We start from the raw sequence: 24,790 nt of genomic DNA, 5'->3' as shown, positions 1-24,790 counted from the left end.
GCGACTAAAATTATTAATATTTTCATGCTAGCTTGTCAGTTGCACATACAGTATCATTGTCCTACCTTCAATATTATTGTTTTATATTTGCTCATATTGCACACATTCACAGCATTTAGCAGACCCTTTTGTTCAAAGCGACTTACAATTTTTAACAAATACAATTTGAGCAATTTAGGATTAAGGGCCTTGCTCAGGGGCCCAACAGTGGCACCTTTCTGATTACTAGAACAGTAGCTTAACAGCTGAGCTACTTCTGCCCCTCACATGAAAAATATCCTGTACTGCTATGGTATTTCTTACCAATCACAGAAAAACAACAACTGTACACTGTATATTTTTATATACAGTATAGGTGACTAAAGGATTCAGGAGATAAAAAAAATACATGTGCATAAATATTCTTGAATCACCAACAAACTCTAATCAACAAAGCTGCCAGCCTTTTGTATATACCTGTTGAGTGAAGTATTAGTAGACTGGGATCACAATGATCCAGAAATACATGTTCATTGGCAAGATGATTTGATTCTATAGTATTCTTGGTTTGGCTTGTGTCAAAGACCCAGGGTTAAAGTTGCACTGTTTTTAGGAAACAACTACAGACTTTCATTGGTTCATAATATATGAATGGCTGTATTCATTTGTAAGCCACACAAAATAATATAGTGGTACTTTTTTCCTTTGTCTAAAAGGGCTTGTTTGTGTTTTTATAATGAATGGATATTTATGTTGGGGTACTAGTGATTTATTGCCTTTTCAATTTTAATGCACTGTGATGTAAAATTAATAAAGGTTTTGGGAGAAATTCTTTGCACATTTACTTGAAAATAAATTTGTTTAAGAAGTGGATTCATTACACAGTAAAACAATAAAAAATGCTACAAAGCAATCACATTTATTTATTTATTTATAGCCAAATCTCAGCTCAAATTGCAAATGCTCACAGGCACTTGTCAAGAAACTTTATTTATACAAAATATATGAAAAATATATAATTCAAGTAGTTTTTGTTTTGTACAAGTGTGGTTTAGTTTTCTAAAAGAATTTACCACACACATCCCTCTATAGTTTTACATCTTTCTCAGACATTTTATTATGAAGCTTCCGCAGGAGACTCTGGAAAATGATCTACTGGCATGCAGCTACACCAGCAGTGGCATGTTCCAATTATATCCATCTTATGGAAAGAAAACAAGGTCAAGACCTTGTCTTCACACGCTTTGCTGGAGGTCCTGCATTTGAGTTCACTGTAGCTGTTTCTGCAGGATCTTCCTGTTCATCACCGTCATCCTCCTCTTCATCTAAGTCAGAGATTTAGTGAAAGTTTGTTAAAGTATTATTTAAAAACAAATCAGTTTAATCAATCAAACATTGTCCCCAAGTGGAAATTTCACCAGCATACATAGTTTAACCACATTACCACCTACACCACACCCATCACTCCTAGTTAATAGCTGAATCCTGAATAGCCGAGAATGTAACAACAAACTTTTAACTAGTATCTGCTCATTTTACAAGGAAGTGAGAGACCTCAGAGGAACTCCAACTATTTTGGGAGCATGTACACACAGTTCTCACAAGGTGATTTCTGCATTTAAGGTAGTATAAATTGTTTAAATAACATTCCATTTAAAATTGTACCCAAATACAAATATATTTTAACACATTTGATCATCATGAATTAATTTTCCATTTTCTAGTTGGCTTAGAAAAGCGAATCACTAACTTGTGGTACTGCACCAAAAATGAACTCACAATCAACTTAAACCAGTGTAAATAAAGATGAAAACACACACCCCTGTGGTAAGCGAGTGGAAGTATACATATGAATATATTACTGAGTAATACTGCCTGTATTCTACATTTACATTTAGGGCATTTAGCTGACGCAACCTTCCAATTACAAGTCAAGTACCTTAACCACTGAGTTACCACTGCCCTGTTCTATGTGTATAAAACTATTATCTAATTAATACAATATTAAAGATGACAGAAACTCAGCATACAGCAGCCCTTCATGGTTTGAAAAACAGTTTTGCATCCTCCACCCCCTTTGTTTGGCTGGTTAGCAAATTGGAGGGGGTCCAGTTGAAATTTATCAATATGATTCCTAATAATCCTTTCCAAGTTTAAGGGGCTTTGAAACAACAGCTAGGCCTGCGAATTATCGATGCAGCGTTCATTGTATACTATAAAGGGTATCTATATGGATACGATTACAGGGATTAATTAGGCAGCCCACATAACTGTTCGATGGTCGATCAGATTTGGTGAGAAACTGACGTGATTTTATCGTATTCCGATTAACAAACGTCATAACGGCGTCGCATTCCAAACACAATCAGGGAACCTTGTTACGCACTAGCTCTTTGGCAGTTTGTTTCAACACGTGGTAAAATTGTCTCTAAACACGTTTAACCCGCATTCGTTAAGCGTATTGAACTTATTTGGATCAGACAGGTCGGAGAAAGGGGGCAGTGCCTATCTCAAATTGTGCGCTAAAGGTAAGAAAATAGAATAGCTCAAATTACTCGTTAATAAAGCGTGAATAGAGAAACAGACGAACCAAATCACGTTTTATAGAACTAGAAACCATTATGTGATGTCAGGAACAGTAGCTAATATCATTTATCAAATTAAACATTTCGTTCCTGCAATTAGCAAAACAAAAACAAACAAACAACAAAAAAGTTAGCTAGCTGGCAACGTAACTAGATATATCTAGCTAGTTATAATTGTGGAGACTTGCAAACGCTGACGTTAACAGCAATTATATTAAATTACAAGTTAACACAGATAGCTAATTCCATTTATATTTTATGGATATTCGTTTTGTTAACTGGCTAGCATCTGATTCACTTACCATCCACACGAGAATCCTCTCTACCGTTACCATTTAACCCTTTTTCTTGCTCAACAAGACTTGTCAAGACCTCTGAGATTTCCGAATGTAATTTCTTTACGCCAATAATAATTGATTTTAAATTGTTATCTGACTTCACTGCAAATTTATTTGTCTGTCCATCCCTGTATTTTAGCTCCCCCTTCAACTCGCAGGTTGCCATATTGTTTCGGAAAACGACCTTTCAACTCTGACCTGTCGTGCACGTTTTGCAAAGTTTACATGTCATTCGGTATTTAAAGGCTTGCATCATTTTTAAATAATAGAAAGTCTGTAAGAGTCAGTATCCGTAAACAAAAATATTAACATTTTATAGTTCATCATTTCCCGCCAAGACAATGCGTCTTTACATAAACCGGAAATGGGATTGTTATTATATTTTAATGGAATATAACCTAGGCGACATGGTGTAAAATTCCGTGACTGTCTGCGTTTCCGGATACATTGTGTTATATTCTTAGTAAGCAATGTGTGCGTTTGATATCTCCCTTGTATTCCTTGGTTAGCCTTTTTTTTTCCATTTTGCCCTGAACACAGGAACTGGAAACCATTTTTTGCACTTGTCTTCAAGGATGGCGGCAAATGATGGAGAGGAGGCGACTGTATCTCTGGTGGATGTTTTGGAGGAGGATGAAGAACTAGAAAACGAAGCGTCCGCTGTCCTTGGAGGCAGTGATTCAGAAAAGTGCTCGTATCCAGAGGTGATCTCTTCAAAGCCTTTAGATATGGTCTCTCTGTAAAAATGACCCTTGAAGTTTTTAGCTAGCATACATAAAGTGTTTTGAGTTGGACGACATAGTATAGCTTACATGCACAAAAGTGACAGCATTTGCTTTGTTTTTAAGCACTATACCAAAATTAGTAGCTTCATAAGTTACCGATATAAAACCCACGGTACTCGTATTACTCTAAAAGCGCTGACATGGGAGTGGGATAGGCTGTAGCTAGCGGACTTGGGCTAAAGTTAACCTGGTTTGTCTTTAAAACCCAAGAAAGCCTAAGACGCCTTTCTTGGAATATATTAATACGCTGTTGAAATTCGTTATGAATGCAAATTTTAATAAGGCGAAGCCGGCCATTTTGGTTTAGTTTATCGCAAAACTCAGTGTTCCCCAAAATTCAACTACATTGAACAACGGCATCAAAAGAGATGGTATTGCTCAAATTGCTGATTTACAAGCTCTTATAATGATTATATGATGGTTACGTATTAAAAGTCTAGAATTTATTGATATTGACCTAAAGGTTTGATATTTATGATTGACAAAATGTATGACACACTTTTACGTCAGGTAAGTTCATACGGAATGCCCTAAGTTTATGTTGATGGTTGTTTTCCCTTTAGGGATATGTGAAGCGGCAAGCTTTATATGCATGCAACACCTGCACACCAAAGGGTGGGGAACCTGCAGGGATCTGCCTGGCCTGTTCATATAAGTGTCATGAGGGCCATGAACTGTTTGAGCTCTACACTAAGAGGTATGACACCAAGTCTCAGTTGCGTCTCAGTTGCGTATTACATATGAATAGTACATACTATATAGTGACTTTAATAATATGGGTTTGGCATGTTGGTACGCAAAATAACATGTTACTCCGTACTAACAGTAAGTGATGAAGCGTTGCTATGCCAACATGCATCATTGCAACGTGTGATTCAGTTACTTTTGACATGGGTATTAAACCTAAAATAGTAATGCTTGATATTTTCCAAGTGCAGGTCTCTGCAGACTGGAACTGGGGATGTGAGAAAAGGTGGGGTGTGTCAAAAGGTGATGCAGGCATGCCAAAAGTGCCAAAAAGTTACTTCTATTGGCCAAAAAATGCTGTCAGTTACATGGTTAGCTAAACAAGGTTCCCGGTGTTGTACTGAATTCCAACTTCAGAACCTAACTGAAAAAGTACGGAAGCTTCCAAGGACATGTTTTCATTAACATGTGGAACAAACATCATAGAGTATTTTAAGGCAGTTATAATTTTTAAGTATTGTGTTGGTATCACTATTTTGAAACAAATTAGGTCAGTCAAAGATGCAAATATAAACCATCTGACTGGAAAGTAGAATGCTAGCTAATAGACTCAAGGAGGGACCAGATGACTGGCTAACTAATAGCATGTTAGCTAATACAATCAAGAGGGAATCCTGACTTGCAGCATTAAATATGTCCTTGCAAGGACTTGTTTTGGGTAAGCTGCTTATTATCTGCTTACTAGCACAACACAGGACTGGCTCCGCGATGTTCCTTCTGTAAGGATGATGTCAGAGGAGATGCTTCCAGAAATCAAAAGGGAAGTTATGTGCATGGTTCCACCTACTGTCAACACATCCACCTTTTGACACACCCACTATCCTTTCGATACGCCCAGCAAGCTTTCGATACGCCTGCTGCTCTGACCTGCAGACTCGCATTTCGATATTATACCGCGCTTACAAATCTGTATCTAGTTAGATAAATTTAGCTGCTGTCAGCTGCCTACCTAACTAATTAGCTTGTTTGCAAAGGCCAAACACGAAGCTTTGTGGCGAGCTAAATTGCACAATTTAACATGCATTTCAAACAGCTTTATTACTGAAATAGTAACCATTTATTATATTTATTTTACTTTTGTAAAAAAAAAAAAAAGAAAAAAGTAAGTTAGTCATCTAAACCCCTGTTCTCCTGCCATGTTGCTGCATACTATGAGTTTGTGTATGTATAAAGGTTCTGTCCACTTGGGAAATATTTTTTTGCCACTGTTCCATGAAGGGATGCAGTACACCACAACGATAGCTCTTGTCTCATACTGGAATAGTTGGACAGAATAGTATGTCATCCAGGTATCTTTCGCATACTGGAATTATATTTTTTTTTACTTTGGTTACATACGGCATACTGATTTGGGGCCCAAGCAGTGCATAAGTAGTATGTAGTAGGCTATTTCAAACATGACCGGTTCTAAGTATGCATTGTGGGTTTTTGAGTATTCTCACCTTTGACACTTTAATTATACTACATACTATTTACTTAAAACTACTTAATTAGTATGCAATTGGGACTCGACCTGTCTCTTCAATGCTGATTTTAAAGGGACATTGATGGCTTTTTATGTAGTCACCACTTCAAATATGTGATATGATTGTGATTATAATGCTGCTACATCTAGTTGTATGCTACCTTTACTATGCTGTGCTTCTGTTATTAATCTTTTATTTTTTTATCACAACTTTATTATTAATGAGTACTTCAGTCACAGTTCAGGTAATTTTTGCTTTACAGGAATTTTCGGTGTGACTGTGGAAATGACAAGTTTGGGGAAATGGAATGTAAATTATTCCCAGTGAGTGCTCTCTCTCACCATCTTTAATCCTTGTTCTGACATAATGGTCATCTTTGTAGTTACAATATTTATGACCATTCTTTCTCTTTGTCACAGGATAAAGAAAAGGTGAATTTAGGAAATAAATACAGTCATAATTTTTTTGGCTTGTATTGCACCTGTGACAGACCCTACCCAGACCCAGAGGATGAGGTAAAAGGATGAATTTTTCCAACTTATTTTGGAATAATTTTTGTTTGCATCAATACAAGCTCTCCCTTGCTGTCCACAGGTTGCTGATGAAATGATCCAGTGCATTATCTGTGAAGACTGGCTTCATGGCCGGGTGAGAGTGGGGTCAGGGGAGTAGTTTATGCAGGAGTCGTGTAACTAAAGTGTGAATTAGAAATGCTTTACTCTTGTTCATATCCAATATCACTATATGAACACCACAAATCAATATTTTAGATTCTGTCTATCTTGGTTCATCTTTAGAATTTAGTTATTGAGACTAATATCTCTGTTTCTCTTAGTTTTACTCTACTCACACTCTCTCTTTCTCTCTCTCTCTCTCTCTCTCTCTCTCTCTCTCTCTCAGCACTTGGGCTGTTTGGTGCCAGAGTGTGTGGAGCTCCAGGAGATGATCTGCGAGTCCTGCATGAATAAGTCACTCTTCCTCTGGACCTATGCTGCTCACATTGCTGGTAGATATTACACATGGTTTTGTTCAATGAAAGCACATTGTGTATTTATATAACAACATATGATCATTCAAAAATATGCAGTATGTTTTAGCTGTTTTTATTTCTCTCATTAGATGGCAAAAAACAACTAAACGAAAAATCCATATAAGAAATATATATCCATACTTTGCATAGTATGTGTTTGTCTTTATAGGCTTATAAAAAGTTGATATATTTCTAATCTTTTTAAACAGTTCCTCCTATACTCAAAGTAAGCAAAGCAGCAGAAGAATCAAAAGTAGAAGTGGAGCATGATGAAGAGGAGAATAAGTGTGAAAAGGAGGTTATTAAAAGCCTAGTGGAAGACAAGGTATCACTTATGACTTTGTTACAATAAGTCTATTTAATGATGCCACTTAAAGTAGTGATCTGTGTTTTGAAACGGCAAAAAATGTCTCAAAGTTTGCCAAAAAAGAGAGTGCGCGCGAATCTATGCATAAGCGTGTTTTTATAATAGTGATGCTTACTAGTTTACTTGCCACAAGGTGGCAGCAGCATTTATAATCAGTCCTTGTCAAAAGTTCTAATCACCAGAGGGTGGTGTTCTCTTGTCAAGTCCGGTCAAGGAATAGGGGTCTTCCTCCAGTAATGTGCTAATATTTAGCTGGCTTGTTCAAAACTTGCTAGCACCTCACCCACAGTAATACCACCCGAAGTGTAAACCTTCTACCTAATGCACCTTGTTAAACTCATTATGTATTATTATTAGCAGGTATCTTTTATTATTTTAAGATATAAGCAGACTATCTTCCTTCACGACAGGAGTTGGGCCCCTCTGTTTTCCACTGTAACTTTCTGTAGGCATACTCTTGGAGTTCTGTCCCCATTTTTGACCTCATTAAACATGCTTGTTGCCACTTTGATTTTGACAATGATTTTGATACCTCATGTAAAGCAGACAGAGGTTAATGGGACTGCAGGCTGCAAGCGGAAGCACCAGGAGCTGGAGGCCTCCTCAGTGGAGGGCTCTCGCCCAGACTGCAGGCTGGAGGAGATGAAGGCCTCTGGGAAGAGCAGAGCCCAACATGGTGCTGTGTTTTGGCCTGCCAGCTGGCGCACCAAACTCTGCTCCTGCAGTGTCTGCAAGGTACAACCCATCATACCTGAGAATAAACCCGTAAAGATTACTGGACACTGTTAACTGGATTTGAAGCTTGAATGACATTGTCCCTATGATTAAATTATTTGTACATCTTGCTGAGTAACCACTGAAATCAGCTTTCATTTAAATTCACGAATTACTTTTTTGTTTAATTACGTCTTACAAATCTAGAGTCAAATGTATACTGCTCTGTAAGGTTAGTGTGAAAGTATTGTGGTTGATTTTGTTCATCATGGGTTTAACAGACAATTCTCTTGACTCTTTATGCCCATTATTTGCTTATAATTCCATGTTGAGTTCCACCAGCAAATGCTGTCCTCTTTTCGCTACAGGATATTTTTATGAACGCTGGAGTCGCCTTCCTTTTTGATGACACAGACACAGTCCTTGCCTATGAGAACAAGGGCAAAACCTCAGAACAGGCCGGCGGGGCAGAAGGTCGTGACCCTTTGATGTCTGCCCTGAACAACTTGAATCGCGTACAGCAGCTGGAGATCATTCATGGTGGGTATCATTTTGGTATTATCACATCTATCCCTCTGTTAAGCTAGCTAGTGTACACCGTAGGAATCTTGGAGTTTTCATAATACTGAATTGTAGTTCTTGGGCAAGTTATTGGCAAGGCTGTGCTTATTTTGTGCAATTTCTGTTTGATAATTTCCAGAGTATAATGACATGAAGACGGAGTTGAAGGATTACTTGCAAAGATTTGCAGCAGAGGGCAAGGTGTGTCCCTATACTCATCACATTTACCTTCCCAAAAGACACTTTTTTTTATGGCTTATAAGAAGAGCATGATTTTACTCCAAGGCTGGTAGCTCTCTTGGTAGAGGAAGACCTAGATAGTGGAGTGAAACTGGCAGTAAAAATGGCATAAAACAACTCTTTCTTATGGCATCATAGTCACTTATCACCCATTCCGTTCTTCATGTAGGTGGTGACACCAGAAGACATCCGCCACTTCTTTGAGCAGCAACAGACTCGTAAAAGACGACGGGCCAATGCTGGTCAATACTATTGCAGTTGAAAAGTCCTTAAGCAAAACCATATTACAGCCTGCCAGCTATTTGTTGACCCCAATAATCCCTGTTCCTACGCCTGCCCATGCTCAACAGCACCTCCCAAAACGTGTTACCCTTTATTAAATATGCAGAATTGAATGCAGAGGCCATTACAACCAATTGATTTTGAGCCTGTAAAGGAGTGTTAGATATGGTTTGTTACTCCCAAAGACTTAAGAATCCTTTTTTCTCCTGTTTGAATTGAGATTTTCACCAGTGTATGAGTTGTAGCTGACAGATCAGCTGCACGTTTCCGTGCATTTCAGGGCTTGTTTCTGAAGCTGTCTAGCATCAGGTTTCCCACTTCTGTGAACTTTGATACTACAGTAGAACATAGTACTAATATAGAAGCAGCTGCTCTGAAATGCCTTGTGAATAGGTGCCCTTCCATCTTGCATTTGTTCCTCAGGAGTTCTCCCTTGTAGCAGTTAACAGTATATCCATTTTATATCAAGACAGTAATTGTTAAAGAATCACATTCTTAATCAGTTCATTTTTATGATGGCAGTAACTCATGAATGTGGTGTGTTTGGGGCCAAAATCAGTAAAGCCTTTAGCTTATTAGCACATGTCAAACCCAATCACAGCCACTTACTGATGCATATCAAATGACCAGTCATTATGTGATATTTGCATGGGCTAAATGCTAAAGGCAAGTCCCAGTTCAGATGTTTCTGCATGTTTCTCACAGCAAACTGGTGATTAAAGCTGTCTTTTGAATTGTTCTGAAAAGATGTCAGCATGGTCAATACATAGCCAGAATTTGAGTATGAGTAAATAGATGGACATGTAATTACTCTCTTAACACATCCTCATTGGAGCTTTAAGTATGATGTTGGTTGTGACCAAGTAGTGATTTTATTATTACTGTTTTATCTGTTTACTTTGTAGATCTTCTGGTACTTTGTAAATGTATCTTTGAGAAATAAACATTAATATGTAATCAGGCTAACTGATCAGTGACCACACCTTTAAAGGGTCACGCATCATGTAAGGCAGTCCTCAAAGATCAGCTGGAGTTCAGATACCAGATGGTCAGTTACTATTATGCATTTTTTTAAGACGGTGTAGATTTATTTACATTTTATTTACATTACATAGAACTTAAACATTTAATTACAAAATTAATTTCTTCACTATCTGAATTACTCATTTTCACTGGCATACCTTAAAGCAGCCACAATATTATTCGTCAGATGAAAAAACTGCTACTTTTTCATTTTTCAAATCACAGTGCAAATTGCTACACCTTAATATGACATTACATTTTGGCTTACATATACATTGTAAATTGAATGCAAGATTCTCAAATGCAAAATTTGATTTAAAAATTGTGTATACAAGACATTTTAGTTTCCTTGTATTTCTACGTGTATGGCAGCTTGACTGGATGAAGGTCAAAAGAGCACATGAGCCTTGCATGTTTTCTATCAATGCTGTTTATTTTCAAGACATTAGTCATCTAATTGCAGATTTAAAGATCACCGTTACAACCCCCACAGAGAAGAGTAGAAAAATAGACACTTCTCACAACTTCATACAAGAATGTAAGGGAATCTCTATTTATTTTTTTAAAGTTCTGGGGAGTGTGTGTGTGTGTGTGTGTGTGTGTGTGTGTGTGTGTGTGTGTGTATATATATATATATATATATATATATATATATATATATATATATATATATATATATATATATATATATATATATATATATATATATTATACACACACACACACACATACATACACAGTGTATGACTTGCATCAAAACACTAAATTCTTTTGAGGCGTCTGATCAAAGGTACCAAAAATCTTTGAAAAATATTCTTTGAATAAACAAAAAACAAGGACCCACTATGTACATTAAGCATTGGCTACAGTATTACAAAGAGACTGGTTGACATTAGTAAAAATGGCTTGCATAAGACAAAGGGGACAGGAGGAAGTCCAGCCTCTGACAGGGAAGGCACTCAATTTTCTCAGAGAGAAAGCAAAACAAAAATCTTGATTCAACAGTCAAAATACAACATACATTAACCCCTCACAGATCCACACAAACTTTCAATTAGCCCAGCCATGCAACAGTCTGAAGCTCGGTAACTCAATACCATGCAGAAATAATACTTTTAGGGTTCAGAATAGGTGTTGTGTGTTGTCTCTTGCAAAGACCAACGCTGAGCAAAAATATGCACAAAAAGGTCAAACTTGTCCACCCATACACAAAGACAATACAGCCTACAGGGACACTAGTTCACAGCAACCACAAGACACACCATTATCAAAAAGTGTGACTACTTTAAAATGTAGTGCAATGGGTGTACATTCATGTTCATTTTTTTATTAATTCTATTCGAAAGTCATTCTTATAGGTAAAAAGGTTTTACAGCTCAGAACATGCTGGGCCAAATTTCATTTTTCCTAACTTAATATCAAGACATAACCATGAAGTAATATTTTCATATTCATGCTCCGAGCTAAAATGTAGTGCTCTTTTATCACATACAGAGTTAGTTTTTGCAGACTTGCCCTGTCCCTGTAATTAGCATTTAGGAATAACTGAAAATTGTTTCTCATATATGCATGGACACACCCACCTATTTATGCCGTAATCAGTGTGGATAAAATCAGGAGAAAGTATTAGACTGGTCGCTGTCCATAGACTGAGAGGTATCTATTTAGTAATATCACCAATGTTACATGAAACTTGGTATTGGCATTTTTTAAAAAACTAAATACAAATTTCTGCAAAAGCTGAGATGCCACCTGGAGGAGTTCTCTTGCTTTCGGTTCAGTGTAAGGCTTGATTGGCTATATGTGCGACAAATGTGAGGTCTGGGTGATATCCCATGGTAATGATCACTCAAAGCAAAAGGAAAAGGAAAGAAAAAAAACAAAAAAACAACCTAAAAGATATTTACACAAGCTCAACACTACAAAAATATACTAACATACACTCAGTGACCAGAATGATAGAAACCCCAAGAATGACTGGGACCTCGTGTTTTAACTACATAAGTTAGTGTAACTACATAAAAGGTGTATGCGACAGCAGTTCCATTTTCATGCTACTTTGCACATGAACAGACTACTGATACCTGCCTCAAAGTGTGAGCTAATGGACTTTGGAAAAGGCATGAGTTGAACACTGCCAAGACGGATTTGCTGGCCTTTGAGGGTGTACAATATATTGATTACAAAAAAAAATAAATAAAAAAGTACTATGTATTGCTGTCTATAAATACGAGGGATGCAGGATGGCCCATAAGAATAAATCCCTGCAGTATGACAGCTGTCACTAAATTCAATTATGTAGTACAATGACCAATTTCATTGCAATTATTTACATTGCATTTACATTGCAATTATTTACATTGCACAAACAGCAGATGAGAACACAAGACACCTCTCCTGTCCACAATACACCATTAAAGGCATTTGCAGTGGGCTGAGATAAATCAGGCTGGTCAAGTATTGGAAGGAGGCCGTCTAGACTGATCCGGTTCCAGGTGTACCACCATAATGCCAGACCATGCGTGTAGTAACAAAACGAGGCAAATCCTGCTTATTACAACTATACAGGCAAATGAGGGAGGGAAAATGTTTTGAGGGGCACACAATGGGTCCATTAATAATGTAGGACGATGCCATAGCATACCTTAACATCACAGAAGTACACTCCCTCAAGGCAATGGGCACTTTAGCACTTTAAATCATGCTCTCTACGATAGTGCAAGAATCAACCAGAAATCATTTGAGGAACTTTCAGGTGAAATGATGTCAATGTTCTAGCCACTAAAGTACCAATGCCATTTAACACCTTTGGAATGAAGCTGATTGTAGCATCCATAGAAGGCAGCACCCAGCCTTCAACCTGGGCAGCTATGTGAAACATAGATGTCCGCAAGGTCAGCTTTAAAGCTGTGATGCTACAAAACCTTTGCCGAGTTGCTGCCAATGTGCAGGAGTTAACAGAGCTAAGGTGGTCTAACTTGGTATTGAGCAAGTTTCTATTTTTCCTCATCACTGAGTGTAATAAAGAATGAAGGACAGTTGCAAAGTGATAACTCTCTATTAGGGCAGTCAACAACAGCCAAAAAAACCCAAAACAAACAAACAAACAAAAAAACCCAGATGACTTAAAATGTCTTTGCAAAGAGGTTTTGACAAGCCCTTTGAAAGTTCATAGCAGCACTTTGCCAAACAGTTGCTATGTGAGTACACAGCAATCACAGCAGCTGTTAGTTACCACTGCAAGCAGGCTTAATAATGACTTGGCCAAAACATGTACAAGGCTAACATACAAGCTCTGGCTGTATTAAGCTAAAGTATGTAAAAATGTCAATTGCGCGACATTTTTATAATGTGGAATATGAAATGTGGACAACCAATTTGAAAGAAGAAGAAGAAACAAACAAACAAAAACATCTTGTACCCATAAGCACACTCTTGAATTTCCTCCCATACTGAGATTTTTCAACTGGTGATGGAACAACAACTTGCGTGGCAGAATTCAGGAGCTGTCATGCACAAGCCCACACACAGAACATGACACTCTCCCTCTCTTATGGAGAGCTATGCCATTAGTAATCAGCCTGGCCTCCTCACAAGACTTCAGCACGGAGAAGTACTTATGTACTTTGGGCAGGGTCTGTACTGCAGCTATTTTTGCTGTGGCTCCGTGTAGCATCTCTGAGCTGAAAACCAGGGCTCTAAAATTCAGGGATTATGACTCTGGAGCCACTTGATCCCCAAGAGCCCAGAGGCACTAGTTGCTGAGGACTTTGCAGAGTAGCTCTGAAGGAAGGCCTGTGATAGTATTTCACACTCCAAAATCTCTCAGGCTAAGAATGGAAAAGAACCTATACAGTAGCAGTATATTATGTCTGGATAGCAAATGAAACTTCTCTAAACCAAAGTGACAGAATGTACACCTTATGGAATCCTTGGCATTCTAGGTGAAATTTAAAACATGCACTCTCCCTTTATCTTTTAAAGTGATGCCATCACAAACAGCACGCTTGTTACCTGTCCTGGATTTTCTGCATCTTGTGCTGACCTTTCCTACATGTGATAACAGTCAAGAGTCTTCTCAGAGGTATTACACAGAAAAATGGTTTCTAATGGAGATAAATTTGGGTTCTGCAGCTGGTACCAGAAACCATGTAGAACATCATCATTTCTGATTACACTGAGATTATATATTTGAAAATAAGGCCAGGGAGGTCTAAAGAACTGAAAGTAATGAGAAAGGAAAGAAAACCACAAAAAAGAGTAAATGTCAGAGGAGCTAACCAGAGGTAGAAGGTGTAGCAAGAAAGATTCTAGGTTTACATCCCAGTGAGCTGAAACAAATTTCCTGTGATTTAAGATGGCAGCTAGGATGATGTATGCTGAAAAGGCCTGACTGGTCCAAAGCATAGTGTGTGTCAATTCAATCATTTATATAAATATCAAAATAAAACACTGTGCAAAGCATATAACATTGTTGAGGCATTTCTACAGGGCCAGAGCGACAAAGCTATAACAAAGAGGGAATGAATGTTCCAAATAGTGTTATAAAAACCCAAGAATAAAGGTAACAAAAGATTTTCCATGGGAAGACAGGAAGTACTGAATTCAAACACTCCACTGTTCACAATAGATGGACAACAGAACACTTCAACAATGAAAGACTTTCAGAAGGATGATTTATGTAAATGAAGTATGATGGACCACTGTAAAAGATACCTGATTCTAACGACATTCTACAGGTATTGCACTTTGGACTGTAACATTACAGCAGTCACAACAAACATGGGATAAACAGTATTCACATTAAATATAAACACTGCATATTTAATGTGTTAGCAAGTGTATGTAAGAATGATCCTTTTATCACAGGGAAATAAGAACATAAAGTGAAGACAGATGTATGGTTAAAACAGCAGTGAGGTTCAATAACCTTAACATATGCAGTACACAGAAATTTGCTATTTTTAATGTGCACTTGCATAACTTACAAAACTAAATTTCTTCCTTGAGGGTGGTGTGCAGGTTTAATGTGAGGTAATATTTCTCACTCCACATTTAGTTCTCTAAAAAAAAGGCAAATTTCCCCTCTCCAAGCTAAAACACCTCTATTTGTTTTTATTTCCAAGTCCCGTTCATGACATCATAATTGCTAATCATTGGTTGACTGAGAAGAGTTTAGATGTATGACTCAGAAACTAACATCAACTAATGTCCAAGATATTACTACAGTGCAACTTCACTGGAAGGAGAGACATGTTGAGGTCCTAAGTTTGGTTTGGTTGAGATCTCTGGATGGTAAACAAAAGACAAGAGCTGCATTAGCAGGATAATGATTACCACCTTTTTGTGTATTTTGAGTGGAAATGTCACAGATCAGAGCAGGGAAGAATAACACCTTGAAGCAGCCAAGCATGGTGGACACACAAGCAGAACAAAAATAGACATGAAAGAGCACAGTGGTGGACAAAAGGGCCGGCGAGCAGCATTAATAAACAGAGGACCTGGGGTAAAACTACAAATCACATAGCCTTGAGGAACCTGGCAAACAAAGCCGACTGTGTACATAACGGGGCATCTTTGCAAATGTTATGCCTGCTGTGTATCCTTCTAGGAAGCAGGGGATTTCATTTATTCCCCTCGTTATTTTACAACTCAGTTTGTAAACTGCTCAGGCTAATGTATAAGCCAGTTGCAAAGGATTACAAAAGCTATTTCTGCCATTCTCCTTCCAAAAGAAGACAAACTATTTGCCAAGGGTGTGCCAAAGGTCTCTGAGAGCGCAACATATTGCCTGGGCTTTTCTCAATGTATTCCTATTAAAAGGTAAATGCATATGTCGATATAAATATATGACTTTCCCATCATTTTGCAAGTGTGCTCACTCAAAAGCAAAGAAATGAAAGTAATGGAAATACACAGTGTTGGTTCTGCAACATTATGTAGTCTGGGGACTGCTTAGGAAAATAATTTCATTTCTGTCCTGATTGTCAGCTGCAGCCCCTTATATTGTCTGGGCTACAGGAGGGACAAGTGAACGTTAGTTTCAGAGATATTAAGGGGTGCATTTAGAGTGAGAGCTTTCCTTGCACTGCTCGAGGAAAGATCTGCAGCATTAGATTATAATCATGTATTTTTTAACTTCTTTCTCAGCACCCAACCAAACCAAGCCCTCACATAAGGCTTTGAGTCCATGTGTGAAGTAGTCATGGTGGTTTGTGCCTTGAGCCTTTTAGGAGAGGTCAGCCCAGGCCTTATGTGCTCTCATTAACACAACTGGCTGTAATTCCTCTATTGAGCACATCAGGCACAGTGCTGCAGACCTGAAGCACTTGCAGTTAACACACTTCTTTCTTTTCGGTGTTCCACAGGGGTCAGAGTGCAGACTTCCTGTACAGGTATTCTTGCTTGTTAGGTGACCTGCAGTCTCGGCTCGCCATTCCCCCCTCTTTTTCTGTCCCTGTGCTGCTCAATCCCAGTCCCATCCCTTCAGCAGCAGCATGGCGTCCCGTTGCCCACTCCTCGTACGGCTCAGAGGAGGGGTCCAGGCCACAGGTGAGGTCTGACTCGCCCTTGGGTGGTGGCCTGTGCGGGGCATGTGCACCGGCAGCCTGTGCCACCAGTGCCAGGTCTAGCCTCTGTGGTGGTTGCTCCAACACGTCCAGACGGAGGCCATCAGGGGCCTCTGCAGCATATGCAGGAGGGAGAGCCCCTCCGCCTACAGGGCGGCTGTGGACATAAAGGTCCGGGCCACCGTAGGGCGGTGCATGGCGCCCTGAGAACTCGTACAGGTCAGGGAAATCTGGCTGGGGGCCATTGGCCTTGGGCTCGGCCGCATGCCGCTTGCGGGAGGAGTGCGGATGCCGGGTGGAGTAGCAGTGTGAGATCGATGGTGCCGTGGAGACATGGGGGTGGGGCTCGTGAGCCTCCACATCCATGGTGACCTCTGGAAGGCGTCGGTCCTTCAGGCTCATGGCTGACACACCCATGGCAATGTCTGGCATGAACTCGTTGATGACTGGCTCCATGTTCTGATTGGATCAATGAAAGTAAGAAACAGCTGTGATTAATATGCCCAGTTGTATAAAACTGAATTGAGATGAAACTTCATAGAGTGCATATACATCTGCGGGCTGTGAATCATTAGTACATGAAAACACAGCCCATGCTCCACCATCATGAGCATGGCATAAAAACATCTAGTTACAGCTTTCCTTATACTTACTCTAAAGCACCTTTGTTATCCACCCTCTCCCTCACATCCTTTTACTCACCCCCTGTTTGAGGCTTCTCCCCTGTGGGATGGTACAGTCTGGGGGGAGAACCTTGGCCCCAGGCGGGTAGATGGGGCTGCCCATTTTAGAGGAGGGCTGTCTATGGAGAAGCGAGCGGTTGCAGGGGTAAGAGAAGGAGCGGGGTGGCTGTTGGCTGGGCACGCGGGGCCTCCAGCCAGCCCTGAGCTGTTGCTGCTGGCTGTGGCCTGGCGTGGTGGGAGGGTGGTAGGGCGGAGGTGGTGGTGGCAGGGGTGGGTGAAAGCCCACCAGAGCCTGCAAGTCTGTGAACATGCTCTCCACCGTTGGCGTGCTGTTGACCCGACAGCGACCCGACTGGCGCATAGCTAGCACAGGACTTTCGTCTCCGAATCGCTCCTCGGGGAAGAATTTGTGTGGGTTCTGGGAAAGGGGAAAGAAAACGGTCATTAGAGGATGTGTTTGTACTGAAGCCTTACACCAAAACAGATGCATTAGGCTGTCTGGTCCACTTAAGCACATGAAGAGGTGTTTTTCCCCCCCCCCATAGTTAGCTTGCCTTCAGTTTGATATAGGCCTGAGCTCACTAGGCTCAAAAGATAATGCAATATAAAATGCCAGAAACTCCAGCTGCACCTTTGAGCCTAAGAACACTTATCACAGAGGACTTTTGAACTGAGATGGTCACTTAAATACCTTAAAAGAAGAAAAACTATTAAAAGAACATAGAATTCAGAAACAGTACCCAACAATTCAGTAGGCAATGTGCAAACCTGGGGCACATTAATAAACCACGAACAGAATAAAAACAGAATAAAACAGTTTTCATTTAGAAAATTACAGCATGTATTTATGCAAACAATATGTACAAGACCACACAATCTGTGTGCAGAAATTGGAAAATATAGAATGAATTCTTTCCACTATGACAGCAATATCAGTGTATTTATGAACCAAAGTGCTTTCAAATACTTGAAGATTCAAACTGCAATAGGATCCATAGTAAGGATGCAGTTATTACCTGCAGCAGTTCTGCAGCACCGTCAGGCAGCCCAAATTCCCTGAGCACACGAATCTGCAGTTCGTAGCTGACGGTAGCACCCTCGCCACAGTTCAGTGCATATGCTCGCTGAACCTGGTCTGTGTGCCGAAGCTCCTGCAGGCGACGGATCATTTCTCTCACCACAACCATCCTGGGAACTGACAGACGAAATGGGAGTGAATGATTGTGTGTATGTGTGCAAAAGTGTGTGAGTATGTGATAGTGAGAGAGACAGAGTGAGAGAGAAAAAGAAGTCAGACATCCAGCAGATTAACTGGCACATTCCAATTAAACATTCCAGTTGTACTGTGCCCCATAATGATGTCTGCAAACCAAATCTCACTTCAGGATAGAATGAAGTAGAATTTGGAAGAGAGCTTGATTTTGGGATGAAGTGGACATTTATAGACGTTGCGAGATTTGGAAGCTGCTTTAGATAAGAGCCTCTATTGAAGACTTAAGAAAAGTGTATTGCAGATGTAGATGTAGAGTTTAGGTATATTAAAACAGCCAAGTGGCATTTAAGAATCTTCCTGAAGAATATGTTTTAGTTTGATGCTGAAATGGAGATTCACCACCTACAACCACTGCAAGGCTTGCCAGCTACCAAAGCCATTGTTCCCACTCACATGCCAAGCCCACAAAACTATAAAAAGCCCTGAATTATATTTTACGAAACTCTTCACAGTAATTGTCCTGCTTTCTATGAAAAATAATGAAAGCACTGAAAATAAAGAAAGTGTGGAATTAAAAGAGACTCAAAAGTGAGTCTACTGCTATCAGCCGTACTACTCTTAGCCATCAATACATGAAGATGTAATGTGAATTCTGTGAAGATCTGAAGGTTGTTTGATTTTTAGTCAACACAACTGTGTAACTTACTTTTATTTGTGCAAGCCCCATCCTACCTGGTATCTCATTGGCCACAACTGAGGGCGGGACTGTTTGGCTGCCAGCCATTTGCTGGTGACTGATCATGTGACAGCACTGGGGGACTGCATTGTTGACCATATAGAGCGTGTCAGGCACATTGGACATGCGCACCATGCGCAGCCTCACTAGATCAGACTGTTCCACCATCATCTCATCCAGAACCGCCTAACACATGGATGCACATAAACATACACACCTTGAGACTAAAAATTATTTACTAGTTGCTGCTGGTTCTTCTTAAGGTTCCTTATAATTACATAAAGGTTAGCCAACACACAAAAAACTGATATGTTAAGGTTGAGCTGGCTTTTAACTCCATGCAGCGTAGCTTACCTTGGCCTCCTCCACATAGGGGGAAAAAAGGCGGGGCCGCACGTAGATACCTGCGCTCTTCTGCCTCAGCCAGGCATTGGCCTTTCCCCCTTCAGCTGTGGGGAGCATGTCTGATGGAGGAGTGCTGATCAGACCACGCTTCAGCTTTCAGGATACAGAGCATGAGAGGCAGTAAAGTTAGTTCTTTATGCAATTAAAGAAAGGAGTTCTTGTTTTTTGAACAAATGCTGAAAATGCAGATGTCCTCAGTTATACAAGCCACTCACAGTGTCAGAGAGAACCTCACTGTTGGTGGGCAGAATGTGCTCAGTGCGCACACAGGGTAGCAGAGGGGACAGAATCTCCTTTAGCTCCTCCAGGTCCAGATCCCTCCTCTTCACTCCACGCTTATTCACGCTGTGTGCCGTGCCACTCAGCAAGTTCGGTTCTGCAATGCACATGCATACAGACACATAAAAACCCATCTCTTTACATCAACAATCCAGACTGGAGGCTATGGGTGCAAAGGGAAGGCTTCCAGAGGATTACTTGTTTCTATAAATCTGCTCTATCTTCTGCATTCAGGCCCTTGAGCTGCTTTAGAGGCTATACTCTATGGTTGACCCTGTACACTGGACCCACTTTCCCCCACTCACCATCAATAAATATGCTTGCAGATCTGACCTTAGTAGAGGTTAGCTATACATTATGTAATTCAACAAGTTCTAAACTGCAATTCAAATGAAGGGGTTCTTTGTTCTCTCGCCCATTTCATTCATCTAAGGATTTATTCAGGGCCTCAATCAAGTACACACTTGTCAGAAAAAACATACTCTCTCTTGTGTACTCAAAGTATAAAAAAACAAACAACCATGGGTATATTTACATGAGATTCTCAGAAACACTCCAAATGTGGCCCATTTACATGGCAATTAGGGTATGTTCCCAGTATTTCTGTTCCTTTGTGAAGCTCGGTATTCTTACCCCGATCAGCCATCCGCTTGATGAGCTGGTGCTCACCCCACTTGACCACGTACTTGAGGATATCCTGCTCGCTGGCCTGTAGGGGGCAGAGTAGAGAAGGCAGATTTTGTTCACACTGGGTATGTCCCTGGCTCTGCACTGCTGAGGATGGCCTCTGGCAGGAACAGCTTCTCCAACACATTGGAAGGATATTTATATTTAAAGCTAAGCACAAAGAAATGGGTCACCTTTCTGCAGCATTTCATTTAGATTGCATGTTACTCTGCAATTCAAAACAGGCCATTAAGGCCACTAACACTGCTCTTTCAGGCTTTTCAATATTGTACTGCTACAAAGGCGTTCATTCTTCATTAGAAAGTATTTTGGCAATTGAGGAGCTCTCGCCCTCACACTCTGTACACTATCCAGCTAAAAGTGCTGAAATACTCAGATGATCCTCCTCCACAGTACACAGTCTCTGTGGCAAACAATCACTAAGCTGTCCGCTACCATGGGAACTAGGGACCCACACCACATGTTTACCCCTCCTGCCGCTCAGTCACCGATGGGACCAGATGACTGAGTTAAAGAGTTAAAGGCTCTGCTCTTTCAGCTGAAAAACACACTGCCCTGCAGAAATGTCTGAGAAGAGTTAAGAGGCCATCTGATACAGCTGATTCATATGTGCCTGCAAGGAAGGGAAAAACCAAAACCCTGCAGACTCTGAGGGACAGAGTTTCAATTCAGCACAGACAGGAAAAACAACCTGACACTGACAGACTGCTGCCTTAAACAGGAGGAGCTGCAGAGGCCCAGGAGAGTCTGTGCACTTAACAAGGTCAAGGTTACACAAGCAAAATGACACTTGCACCTGCTATGCTGAATCAAGCTTTCTATGGAGAAGGCAGAATCTGTTTTTTGAAGGTGGCAACAGAATATATAAAAGAGCTGTCTTTAGCTAGCTAGCAAATCAACAATAGTGATTTAGTGGAGCTGAAGGAACTAGATATTAGAAGTCAACTGTGGTGAATTTTCTTGGAGCCACAATCCATCAACTCCAACAAGAAATTGTTTGAATTTAGATTGGGTATTATAATAATAGTTTAACAAAAGAGAAAATTTAACATGTCTAGCATCTGTAGTACACTTCTCACCTGCAGATAATCTGACTGGATGGCGCTCAGCAGGTGCTCTTTGCTCAGGTCACAGAGAACATCTGACATCATGACCTGACTGAACTCCTCACACAGGAAGTGCATGGCCTGCCGGTGGACCCACTTTGAGCCATAGGGCTGGGAACTCCACTTCAGGATGGCTACCACCGAGTCCAGAGAGATGCTCTCCACCACAATGTCCTCACAGCCTGAAGACACACATAGGCACAGTCAGGCATCCACTCCACGAATGACCTGTTTTAAAACCGTTTTCATTCTTCAGTATTTGAAACTTGAAACTACAACCTCCCTGATCCCCACAGAATCACGTAACATTAGCATAAGCTGTTAATTTTGGTTTAGAAATATTAGTGCTCTTCCAGTACAACTGAAGAAAAGAAATATAAAGCACTAAAGACTGCCCTCGATGAAACTGTTTCCAATTTCTAACTTCATAAGCTCTGAGGTGCTATCCTGGTTCTGCCATTCATTAACATAATTACTATTCAATAAAAACAATAAAAGGTGTCTCACTCTTTTACTCTCTCAGACAAACACACACATGCACCCATAACTTTGTCCCCCCAAAACATATGCACACAAACATAAGGCTTAAAACACAAGGCCTTATTTAAAAAGGGAAAAAAGTGGAAAGGGAAAAATTGATAATAAATCACAGGGAACTACACAAATAAAAACGGTCACAGGCGTTGTCTCTCTCTGTATCAGGGACACACTCTGAGCATGGAAGGCTTCTTTCCAGCAAAGAGATGAAGCAGAATATGGACCGCTGGGAACTAATGCAAATCTCACTTCAGGGACGGGGTACTAGAGTACCTGAGAACACCTGTTCCCCAGCCCTTCTGTTTCTTCAGAGCAGAGGGAGCAGAACAGCATGGCTGCTACTACCTTTCCAGACACACTAACACTGCAGGATAGAATGTGTAAAACCATCTTGGACTGTTTTCTGATACCTTACCATAGAATACCAGCTTCTGATGAGCATTAATCCCCCCCCTTCAGTCAAAGATATGTGGATGACAGCACATAAGAATATTTGATGTCAATCAAACTTCAGAGGCGATATCAGGTCGAGGCCATTTAGTGAGTTATTCCCTTATTCTCTTATTCCCTTTTCTCATCTATCAAGTATTCATGGGATCCCAGCTATGCCCACAGATACAGTAACTTGTACAGTCAAACCTTGAAAACACCGTCAATATCCTTAGTGAAGAGCAGGCAGAGTGAACTCGTTAGACAGAATATGAAGAAAGTTCGCACCCAATTAAGAAGTAATTAAGAATAATGAAAGAAAACTACAAGGCTGTGTGTTACCACAGCAAAAGCACAATTCCTCATGTCTGAAGAAAGGTCTAGAAAGCAACATGCGAAGCTTCTGTCTGATCATTAGTCTGATATCACACACCCATTTTTCCCCTTGGTCAGGAGACAAAGTTCTAATTAGTGGGTTGAGCTGATGCCAGAGAGACTTCACTTCAGATTTTGCCACCAAGCTGCAGCTAGCATAAGTGACCAGCAGATGAGGCTCTGCTCAGCTGCAGATGTATGTCACGACCAAAACCAGTCAGGACAGAAATAACTGCACTCTCCTGCACATGGTGCAGGAAAAACAAGGCACTGAAACAGACAAGAGAGCCATATTCAAACAAATAAAAATGGAAGAGAGGAAAACTTGTTTTTCATACTGAAGAAACATTTATTTGCAAGAAAAACAGCAAATAGGGTTTTCTTTGAGTCAATAACACCCTCATGAGGAAAATCAATCAAGGTCACATAAAACAGCAAAGGGACTCATTTTACAGCTGGGTTAACTTCTTACTAGACTACTTGGAAAATTTAAGAGAACTTTGACTTTTGAAGTAGAAGTGGGGGTGGAGTGTGGGAGTGCTGAATGACTGTTCAATCAGAAGAGTATTTATCACAGTAGAAAAGTGCAGCTCCTTAATTAACTAGCCAGGGGCATAGAACCAGAATTAGGGCCATTTATGATGAAGGACAAGGTGAGCAATATGAGTAAGGAGAAGAGTGAGGGAGAGAAAGAGATTAATGTGTGCTATGCAAAAAAAGAAAAAAAAAATGGAGAGAAGCTAGAGGGATGCCTGGTGACATGGATAAAATAGTAAAATAGACAGCTATGGCACAAGGAAAGAAAGACAAGAAGAATGCAAGAAGGCACATATAGCATTAACCTACTGGTGTTTAGGGAAGCAAGTATGATAGACAGAATGAGAAGAAAGAGACTCTAAGGGAGAAGAACTCATGTATCATAGTATCATGTAGACAGGATCACAGACACTATTCTGCTAAAATTCTATAAAATTCTATAAAATCTTGGGAGAAATTACTAAGTTCCACAAAGATGATTTGGAAAACCAAGGGCTTCCAAATGAGCTACAAGCAAAGTCATCACATAATTTCTTGCAGTGTACCCACACTAAATTCTTATGTGGATTTCCCCTTTTCATATTTTTGCATATTACATATGACAACTATGGTACTTTGCATGACGGTGCTGCATCACTGCTCTATGATGGGATGCCGATGAGCTATCATTTTTTATACTCTAGAATGAAATGGTCCATAACAAGGCATTGCACAGAAATCTTAAATCACTAAATGAGAAAGATTCACAGAAATATTTAAAACAAGGCTGCTATTAATTTGATAAGAAAAGGTGGTTGAAACGAAAACATGGTCCTGTTACTACCGTCTTGGAAAGAAAAAAAATGGAACTGATATTTCAGGGATTACTGAGTATGCTCAAGTATGCTCAGATGGCCCAATTCTGTATATTTTATTGTGGACAATAAAATTCAAAATAATTCTTATTAATAGGACAGACAGTCCTAAGATTTTTTTTTCTTTTGTCTAAATAAATCTTGAATAAATCTTGCTTCCTATAATCCCCCCCACACATCTATGGTAAACAGAGGGTTCTGAATTTTCAAGGTGCAGGGAAATTTTACAGACTACTAAAAGTGAGAAAATAGACCAAACTGCC

The 24,790-nt window shown here is 40.0% G+C and overlaps 3 protein-coding genes across 7 annotated transcripts in view; 1 reads left to right on the top strand and 2 right to left on the bottom strand.

Moving 5' to 3' along the window:
* Positions 1-882: 882 nt before the first annotated feature.
* si:dkeyp-55f12.3 (uncharacterized protein LOC568418 homolog) lies at positions 883-3,080 on the bottom strand. The gene is made up of 2 exons (XM_035524367.1): positions 2,867-3,080; positions 883-1,304 (listed from the first exon to the last, which is right to left on the bottom strand). The coding sequence occupies exons 1-2, from the start codon at positions 3,066-3,068 to the stop codon at positions 1,201-1,203; spliced, it is 306 nt and encodes a 101-aa protein (XP_035380260.1). The 5' UTR covers positions 3,069-3,080; the 3' UTR covers positions 883-1,200.
* A 126-nt stretch (positions 3,081-3,206) lies between these two features.
* On the top strand, positions 3,207-10,051 carry ubr7 (ubiquitin protein ligase E3 component n-recognin 7). Of its 3 annotated transcripts, XM_035524366.1 has the most exons (12): positions 3,207-3,365; positions 3,477-3,606; positions 4,251-4,384; positions 6,163-6,223; positions 6,320-6,415; positions 6,495-6,548; positions 6,801-6,906; positions 7,140-7,255; positions 7,841-8,032; positions 8,380-8,551; positions 8,712-8,773; positions 8,982-10,051. In XM_035524366.1, the coding sequence occupies exons 2-12, from the start codon at positions 3,478-3,480 to the stop codon at positions 9,072-9,074; spliced, it is 1,215 nt and encodes a 404-aa protein (XP_035380259.1). In that variant the 5' UTR covers positions 3,207-3,365; position 3,477; the 3' UTR covers positions 9,075-10,051. The 3 variants fall into 3 exon arrangements, with proteins under 3 accessions (XP_035380259.1, XP_035380258.1, XP_035380257.1); XM_035524365.1 differs by having other exon boundaries at positions 3,207-3,606; XM_035524364.1 differs by lacking the exon at positions 3,207-3,365 and having other exon boundaries at positions 3,443-3,606; positions 7,844-8,032.
* Positions 10,052-12,883: 2,832 nt separating this feature from the next.
* The window catches only part of btbd7 (BTB (POZ) domain containing 7), a 32,747-nt gene continuing 20,840 nt past the window's right edge, over positions 12,884-24,790 (bottom strand). For 2 of the 3 annotated variants that reach the window (XM_035524009.1, XM_035524010.1), the window contains exons 4-11: positions 21,769-21,977; positions 20,636-20,711; positions 19,939-20,099; positions 19,673-19,816; positions 19,315-19,504; positions 18,386-18,564; positions 17,389-17,787; positions 16,489-17,145 (exon numbers count right to left, since the gene is read on the bottom strand). In XM_035524009.1, coding sequence (XP_035379902.1) covers positions 16,489-17,145; positions 17,389-17,787; positions 18,386-18,564; positions 19,315-19,504; positions 19,673-19,816; positions 19,939-20,099; positions 20,636-20,711; positions 21,769-21,977 — 2,015 coding nt within the window. Of the gene's footprint in view, positions 17,146-17,388; positions 17,788-18,385; positions 18,565-19,314; positions 19,505-19,672; positions 19,817-19,938; positions 20,100-20,635; positions 20,712-21,768; positions 21,978-24,790 lie in introns of all 3 variants that reach the window. The other variant, XM_026998941.2, reaches the window with a different exon arrangement.

This window comes from Electrophorus electricus, chromosome 3 (genome assembly GCF_013358815.1).
Source record: "Electrophorus electricus isolate fEleEle1 chromosome 3, fEleEle1.pri, whole genome shotgun sequence".
In the NCBI taxonomy this organism is placed as follows: domain Eukaryota; kingdom Metazoa; phylum Chordata; class Actinopteri; order Gymnotiformes; family Gymnotidae; genus Electrophorus; species Electrophorus electricus.
Note: the sequence above shows the minus strand (reverse complement) of the source record. Positions and strands in the feature narration are given on the sequence as shown.

Excerpts from the sequence above, each read along its gene's own strand:
- si:dkeyp-55f12.3 (XM_035524367.1), bottom strand. The coding sequence starts at position 3,068 with ATGGCAACCTGCGAGTTGAAGGGGGAGCTAAAATACAGGGATGGACAG. Across the intron at positions 1,305-2,866 it reads AGAGGATTCTCGTGTGGATG|ATGAAGAGGAGGATGACGGT; the intron begins GTAAGTGAATCA and ends TCTCTGACTTAG.
- ubr7 (XM_035524366.1), top strand. The coding sequence starts at position 3,478 with ATGGCGGCAAATGATGGAGAGGAGGCGACTGTATCTCTGGTGGATGTT. Across the intron at positions 6,549-6,800 it reads AAGACTGGCTTCATGGCCGG|CACTTGGGCTGTTTGGTGCC; the intron begins GTGAGAGTGGGG and ends TCTCTCTCTCAG. Across the intron at positions 8,033-8,379 it reads GCTCCTGCAGTGTCTGCAAG|GATATTTTTATGAACGCTGG; the intron begins GTACAACCCATC and ends TTTTCGCTACAG.